The following is an 8,410-nucleotide window of genomic DNA, read 5'->3' as shown; positions in this document are numbered from 1 at the left end:
TGAGAACCATAACTAGCTCTAGACTAGTTCTAACTTAGTTTGATCAATCTTGTGGAAAAGTTTTGTTCTATATCCCTTGAGCCTGTAAAAATCTCTGCTAAGTCTGAGATATTTAGTCCTTGTGTATACCGCTTGAGTTGTCAACCAACTATGAAATTCTACTGAAATGTTGTTCTATTCAGAAGATAGAAAGGCTGAAGTAGAAAGATGAGGTATAAGGTTTTTCTTCTCAGGTAAAATACCACCCTAAGCTGGAAAGATGAGATGCCAACAGCAGATGAACTAAAGAAGTTAACCTTTTACCTTTTAAATAAGAAGCTGGGCACAGGTTGGTAGTGCAATCTGGTTTTATTAACACATTTGGTCTGAGGAACTCATTTCCATTTCCTGATAGCCAAGTAGGACACTAACAAGGCTCCAATGATTAAGGTCCCAGAAAAGCCTGCCATCCAGAGAGCTTGGGAGTCAACAGGAGAATCTGTAGGATGGAGAAGTAGGTTAGTGTATACTGAAACCAAGTGATTCTGTATCCTGATAAAGACTGGCAATCTCCACCCATAAGAAAAACAAGCTAGTCAATTCCTTTTGTGGTTCACATTGATTATATCATTAAGGGATAGAAAGTAGGGGTGAGGAAGTCACTTGGTTTGACTAGTGGTTCAGGTATGGGGCTTCGGGTAGCTAGCTAGGTCTTCTCCAACTCACTTGAGTATTTATGGAGCTTTTCCAAAGAGTCCTTTGTGGCTTGGAGTAGAATCATGGGACCCTTGCTAGAAATGCTAGCAGTGCTGTTCTGAAAGTGGATGTCAGAGCTTCTTCTTCCTGTTGGAGAGAAGAGAGCTAAGGATTTGTTAGAACTGTTTTGCACATGTGGTGGGGGTGGTTAGGAAGCGAGTCTAACACAAAGGCCAGGTCCTGTGGCACGTACAGCTCTACTCTGTGCCTTAGGAAAACCTCATTAGCGTGTTAATACAAAGAAGAAATTCTGAGATTTCATATCTAACAGTTACCTCAGTTTCACCAGAATTTGGGAATGGAGATTATGATGTCAGACTATCTCCAAACTGCCATCCTTTCCTAAAAAGGATACTTGGATGGTAGCATGTTAATACTAAGACCTTTTTCCTATGATACAAAGGTAACTGGTAAGACAGTAACAGCAGAGCTCTGTTTGAATCCTATTTCTATTGCAGGTTGTGGGACCTTGGAAAAGTCAAAAAGTTTTAGTTCTTTAAAATTATATACCATTGGGGTTAGATGCTATATATTTAGTATATTAAATGACAGTTATGAGAAATACTATGAGTTTTTTTGCCAGAAGGGACTTAAAGCTTCAGTGGTCATGAATCCCATTTAATTCATGGGTGGACAGGTAAATATTAGTGGACCAGGTAGAGGCACATGACTGCGCACGGGTACAGACACACACTTTAGGAACATTGGGCCTGACCAACTAGAGCACATGCTCGAAGTCCGTGATCATATTCCACCTGTAGATCTTCAGGCCATGTTGCCAGATCTGCCTTCAAGCAGGTATAGAAGTCTACATTTGTGAACTATCCAGATATAAATGTTGTTATATTGAGCCATATGTAGGCCATGAACCAGTTTGACTCCTAGCTTAATCAAAATTTGTATGTAAAAAGCTAAGGTTGAGAGTTACTTGAGGATTTATAGCTTATATTTAGAAGCCCTGGGATTCTAAGAAGCTAGTTATCTTTCTATTCTGCTGCATCATAGACATACTTAAAGAAACCTCATTAATAACATGAATCTTCAGTTTGAGTCATTTGCCCACAGGCTAAAAAAGGTTAGCTCTGGGACTCAAGATTCATTCAAATCTGTCTCTTCCGGCATAGACTACTTGGATACTCACGCCTGGCCACAGGACAGGTTATCATACAGGATGGTGTCCCAGCAGGCTGGCAGACGGATGCACTGCAGTGCAGATACACCTGGGAGCCAACAGAATTGGGATAATCGTATAGCACCACATCATATGGTAAGTCTTCAAACCTGCTTTATCTCCCCAGGAAGAAGCTGAGAAAGTTATCAGAAAATCTTGATAAACCAAGCTGATATCACAATAGCACTAAAGAACTCATTTAGTTGACAGATGTCACTCATGCCATTGGTATCAAGGATTGCTCAGAGGCAATACCAACAGCCAAAATTAGAGGGCAGCTTTGGATGAGGAATAGTACGATATGGAAGCAACTCTGAGATGAGGGGGTTCAGACCCCTGCTGAAGAGCACGGAAGGAGGCATCATACCGGTCCCTTGAACGCCCGCTTTGCCACGGAGTCCACAAAGCTGAAGGTGAAGATGCTGAAGCGCCGGTAGTAAGAGGGAAATGGCAAATCCAAGGCTTTCTGGACAGGGATCAGTTGGGTCTGATAATTGTCTCCAGTGTAGGGGCATCTAAGCAAAGATATCCAGTGGTCAAGATGGGCTTCTTTGAGGGACTCCAGCACAGGTGCATGAAAAATTCACTTACCCCTTTACCAGCATGGGCCACTGTAGCTGATGCAGGGGGTTTGTGCTGGGTGTGGCCCAACACTGATGTAGGAGCAGCCCTAGGTAGGGGTCTGTTCTGTGACGGATGGAGACCTCCACGTAAATGGGATCCTGAAGTAACTTCACCACTGGGTAGTCACCAACAGTGTAGTAGGAGATGTAGTGTTTATCTGCGAGAGGCCAGAATGAATTGAAGCAGTCACGACAGAGCTAGGAACCTCGAGGTTGCTTGAGACCGACTGTCACCCACATAAACACGTCTAGCAAGTATCTTGTTACCAAGGTAGGGTCTTCATGCCCAGAAGAGTGACAGGACTTAGACTGTAGGCCAAATGTTCCAGCCAAGAGGCTCCTACCTTTGGCAATCCGAAGTTCCAGAGTGAGGGGTCCAGGCTGGGTCTCAGGAAGAGGTGGTGGGAGAGTAAAAACCTGGACATTAACCGGGAAGGCATTGCTATTTACAGAGTAGCTACAGCTGACTTGGAACCTGCAGAAAAATAAGAGTTTAGCTAGCTAGCTTGGGTGAGTGAGCCGTGCCACCTTTCATTTTTTAAGGGTTGAGGAACCATTAAGTGCTAGGTGTTAGCAAGTTTGTAAACGTGATGGGCATGGTTCCTGGCCTTGTGGGAGCTATATTTTAGTTGGAGACCATATGTAAATGGGATCAATGTTTGTGAGTTGGAGATAAAAGAACCATACATGAAACAGACATGGCACTGTGAGAAACAAGTGCCTTCTGTAGAGAGGATCGTCAGGGAAGTTCTTGCAGGGGATCGATATGAAGGAAGATGAAAAGCAGTAACTGAGAGGGAGAAGAGGGAGAGGAACAGTTGACAAAGAACAGGTATGGAGGCAAGCAGAGTTTGAGGTTCTTTGAAGACCCTATAGAAGGACAATCTGGGGTTGCGGAATAGCGAGTGAGGGAGTGAGAGAACGTTAGATGAGATCAGGCTGGAGAGGCAAGTAGGAGCTGTTTCACGCAGGGTCCTGCAGGTTACGCTCACGATGTTAAGTTTAAGCGATGGAAAGACAATGAGAAAGCTTTTAGAATGCTATCTGATCAAGGTTTTAAAGAGATTCTTTTTGCTACAGCACGGACCATGGAGGGAGAAGGACGAAGCCCAAAATGAGAAAGAGAAAACTCAGTTAAATGAAAGAAGTCCAGGTGAGTTTGAGGCTTAGGCCAAGTTGGTGGCAGCAATGCAGGGAGACTTAACCAAATAGTGGACAGCGAGACTGGACAACCAAGGTGGTAGACAGTTCTGTCATCATGAGGAAACATTCTTTTACGGATTCAGGACTTACCCTAGAACTCCTGCTTTATGGAGGAAGGGAAGTCATTCTGGTCAAGCAGGATCAGGTTAACTAAGAACTTTACCTGAAGATACTGTCACGGGTGATAGAACCACGGCTCCCAGTTCTCACATCCCTAGTGGCAACCAGCTCATTTTCATATACTGCCTGGTCTCCAGTGACCTAGAAGAGTGGGTAAAGTAGTCTTGTCATTCCTGCTAGCCAGATGCTGCTTCACTCAGAACTGGCTTTGATCTAGCACTCAGCAATGCTACCCTATTGCATGTTGCCTTTTCTGCTCCATGAGCAGAGGCAATGACAGGTGGCATTGACTAACCCGGGAAGTTATCACTTCACCTTACTTTGGGACAAAGGAATGGGAAAGGGCTTTGAATACTCATACGAGGCAGCCAGGAACACCAATCTCAGCTGAACTCCCAGGGCAGTGCGGTAGGAGGAACCCGTTACTTGTTCCTCTCTTCTAGGCTTGGTGCAAGTGCTAGCCCCTTGCTGCAGCGCAGCTGTGATAGTCTTAGCTGAATGCCCAGGGGAGCTTTCAGCTTTCACAGTGATGATGCTCTTTTCAGTCCTAGAGGCTATTCTACACACCAGGCAGTAATCAGGTGTAGCCTTCACGGCTAAGTATTCCAGCTTTCCCACCAGTCACTGGGACATTCCTGCCTAACTTCGAGTCAGGAACAGAGCCCATGGTCAATTGTTCTCACCCGTCTTGTGGTACCACAGGAAGTAAATGGAAACCGGAATAGGGCAAAGGAGTGTGTTGCCATCACAGGGTTGCATTCACTGTCATTCCTGAAGGCCAAGTGCACAGAAGTCAAGAGCAACGGGGGTGAGGTCACATTCCGAGACACAGCAATGGAGAAGTGGCCATCTTGGGTACAGTGTGAGGTCACTGAAATACCAGAGTGGCTGTGCTGAAGGCAGGTCATCTTTCCTGTTATTGAGCCAGCTAAACAAAAGTCTAATGATTTAGTTATTTTTGATTCTCCCTCTGAGAAGTTGGCATTCCCAGCTAGTGACCTCAGAGCAAGTCCAGCTGTCCAGAGCTTAATCAAGGCTCTGGTTGCACACCTGGGTTTGAATCTTCACCACTTGTTGTGAGACCTCAAGCAAAATAACATTTTTGATTCGGCTTCATCATCTGTAAAATGCAGATAGCAGTACCTGCTTTGTTTTACTTATCAGTTAGTATTCAGACCTTAGAACCGAGTGTGGCATATATGTGCTCAATGAGGTTCTTTTGTATTAGAAAACCTTAGAGCATGACTTGGGACCTATAGAAAGTAATGTTTTTGAAATAAGGCTCTCTAGACACGTAATTAGACTAGCAGCCACCACAGTGTCTATTCCTTGGGAATAGGTTGTTTCTGTCAATTAGCTAGTATCTTGCACGTAGGCTTAGCTTCTTGAATTCATTGAATGTTATTTGCTTTGTGTTTGGTTTCTAGGAGAATAGACAGCAGAAGTCTGTAGAACGCTCTGTCACTTAGGGTCAAGTGTTCTAGGATGCATTGCTTTTGCATCAACCTTTGGTCATCTTCAGTATTTGCCTGAGGAGTGGGAGAAGATCACCCTCCTCCAGGTTTAGTTTCAAATAACTGGCATTTTTCTTCTGGTTTCAAAGATGCACTAACTCACCTGTGTTTCCATAGTAACAGGAATTCACCTCAGACTTGTAGCAGCAGCCTAACTCCGTGCAGTCTCCTTGAGTGATGGGTGAAGGAGCACATGGCAGTCTGTCCCCCTCTGGCACAGAGTCACACAGGTCAGCACTTGGAGCACTTAGGGCTAGATTTTTGAAGAGGAGAGTAATCAAGCTAGGTAAAAATGTTTAGTCTTAAAGACCATTTTGTTAGAAAGCATTAAAATTCCCATATGTCTAGATTATTAGAATAGATATGTCCATATTATATACTAGAGATTAAGTCTCAGGAAGTAACTTAAATCACCTTGTACAAGAGTCCCCTGGAATCAGTACTTTTTGAAAGAAGAGAATGCCAACAAGATCAGTAGAAGCAGTGCGGCCCTTTACTCTTTCCTTATAGTCAGGATCCTTGCTTCTGTTCTTTAGAGGTGCTTCTCAATCTTAGTGTACTACAAATTGCCTGGGGATCTTTTTGAAATGCAGGTTCTGGTGCAGTAGGTCTGGAGTGGGGCCTGTGATTCTGCATTTGATCAGTGTTACCCCTCTAGACTATATTTTGAGTGGCAAGGCAGGTGAGAAGAGTCACAAAGTTTCAATCTGCTCTGACTTTGAGGTAGGCTCTCAGATTGCAAGGCAAGACTTGCTGAAGTTGGGTAGGCATCATACTTCCTACTAATTCCCCAGTTAAGCAAGCAAGTAGCCTCTAGCTGAAGGGGCTGAGCTCTATTCTTAGCACACAGTCCGCTTCTTGGAGGCATTTGCCAAGTCTCCTTGATAGCTTCTGCTTCCTGCTCTATTCTTCTCAAGACCGAGGAGTTCCTGCTCTTGGGCCAATTCTTGTTTGAACCCCAGCTCTGCCACCCACTAGTGAGGGGCCCTTGGTCAAGCTTGCTCCTGGGGAGCAGCAATCATTCTTACAGCACTGGGTTAAGACTAGGGAGGGAGGTGTGAAGCACTCCCCACGGGGCCTTGGCGCTGAGTAATCTCTCAGGTGATAGTTATCCCAAAGTTGGCCTGTAGAGATGTGAGTTGGAAGACAATCCTTCATGAGTGTCAGGTGGCACTGTTCAGAGCAGGTAGGAGAGGCCCCAGGGCATCTTCCAGGCAGCTTGACACCACTCAGAGCCTGGAATTTTCCAGCCCTTACCTGGAAGAGCCATAGGACACTTGAGCAGCTCCATCTTTGTAACTGTCCTGTGTCCCGCCGCATCTGTTCTTTCCACTCCTACGGGCATGATGTAGTGCGAGTCCTGGAGAGACAGGCCCTGGGGAGTCAACCTGGGTACGGCATGAGGTGTCTCAGTGTTCCCGATGATTGGGTCCTACTCACCCACTCGGTGACATAGCAGCCTCTGTAGGATGCTTCTAACACCACGGAGCTGCCTGGGCCCTCCCTCACCCAGGTGCCACAGTCCGAGTCATTCTGCAGCCTGCGTGGCATCCCACGGTTGTCTGGGGGGCGGGGGGGCAAAAAGCACATGTGGTCAGTCCCCAAGTTCAGCAGTGCTGGGAAAGGACAGCTAGCTTTACCATTAGACCCCAAGGGACAGCTGCTAAGAGAGAAAAACAAGAGGGGAATCAGATGCAGAAGTGATATATTTTAGATGATTCATTCTATAGAGAGAAGCTGCAGAGCTTACCAAAGGGGGAAAGGGTCAGGACAGGAAGCCAGAGGGTAGCTTTAGGCAGTGGAGGAAACATACAATTGCCTGGCTAAGCCAGCTGAGTCATCAAACTCACCCCAAGCTATTAGTGCAAGAGGAGTTGCTGTCTCCTGGCTGAGAAGGTTTACAGTGAACTGAAAGCTCTGTAGTCCACAATGGAGTACACCAGGATAATCTGGTGCCCCGGGTTTATGCTGGCCACTCAAAGCAAGAGACAATGAAAAATAGAGCAAGAGGGACTGCAGTAGCCACATAGTGCCACTAGGAGCCTCCACTGGCCGTAGTCCTGTACTCTCTTTGCCAAGAGCCAGTGCTCCCTGTGCTCCGGGAGGTTTCCTTATATACAGAAGGAAAGCTGGTTTCAGGTGCACATCTGTGTAACATGCAGGTGGGACTCCTTTGGAAAGGGTGATTCCTCCAGCTTCATTCACTTTAGGCCACAGTCTGCAGCTGCGTTACTTTAAACATTGCAATCCGAGTGGTCTTCAGAGCCCAGGAAAAATGTGGTGCCTTTTAGCTACAAGAGCTTCCTCAAGATTGCTCGGAGTAGCACTTATTTTACTAGCTTATTGACCTCAGAAGAGCTTCCTCTAGATTCTTGCATAATTGGGTGTGAATCCCAGCTTGGCCGCTTATGAGTTATATGATCTGGGTAAGTTACCACTTCTCAGAATCTTGGTTTTCTCATCTGTAAGTTTGGCATAATATCTCCTGGCAGGAGTGTTCTGGAGGATTCAGTGAGATCTTCTATGTCAACTGTCTGGCACAGTGCTTTGCCAAGTAAAGAGTGTTCAGTCAACGTTGTCGGGGCCTTCAAGGACCCTTGTCACTTTCTCCACTGGTTCTAAGGTTTCACGAGAAGTCACTGCACAGTCGGATGCTGACTTGAAATTCCAGAATTTAAACTTGATTTCTGAGAAAAGTTGACTTAGAACCTTTCCCTGGTTCTAAGAGAGAATTGCGCCACAAGAGTCTTTTCCTGGCAGATTTCAAAGCTTTCATTTGCCGTAGTTGTCCTATTGGGCTCCCATACAGGGGAGAAATGTGGTGAAAATCTGGGTGAAAATGTGAATTATGACATGAATTCCTCAAACTAATTCTGCCTCTTGTGGATATCTTAAAATCTCTTACCATTTACCTATGTTTTGGTTATATTTTCATAAATACCTTGGTGTTTCTTACTTGTTTGCTTTCCACATTTTTGTTCTCCTTCTTATGACCTATGATGTACATGGTCTGGTCACTGTTTAGTTTAGGAAATAGTGTCAGA

The 8,410-nt window shown here is 45.3% G+C and overlaps 1 protein-coding gene across 1 annotated transcript; it reads right to left on the bottom strand.

Moving 5' to 3' along the window:
* Positions 1-333: 333 nt before the first annotated feature.
* On the bottom strand, positions 334-7,394 carry ZP4 (zona pellucida glycoprotein 4). The gene is made up of 12 exons (XM_058542952.1): positions 7,217-7,394; positions 6,807-6,928; positions 6,624-6,726; positions 5,470-5,619; positions 4,536-4,723; positions 3,896-3,993; positions 2,874-3,004; positions 2,498-2,687; positions 2,274-2,421; positions 1,877-1,955; positions 706-822; positions 334-478 (listed from the first exon to the last, which is right to left on the bottom strand). The coding sequence occupies exons 1-12, from the start codon at positions 7,392-7,394 to the stop codon at positions 375-377; spliced, it is 1,608 nt and encodes a 535-aa protein (XP_058398935.1). The 3' UTR covers positions 334-374.
* Between the last annotated feature and the right edge of the window lie 1,016 nt (positions 7,395-8,410).

Source organism: Diceros bicornis, chromosome 6 (assembly GCF_020826845.1).
Source record: "Diceros bicornis minor isolate mBicDic1 chromosome 6, mDicBic1.mat.cur, whole genome shotgun sequence".
Classification (NCBI taxonomy): Eukaryota; Metazoa; Chordata; class Mammalia; order Perissodactyla; family Rhinocerotidae; genus Diceros; species Diceros bicornis.
The sequence above is the reverse complement of the archived record's forward strand: the minus strand, read 5'-3'. Positions and strand labels throughout refer to the sequence as shown.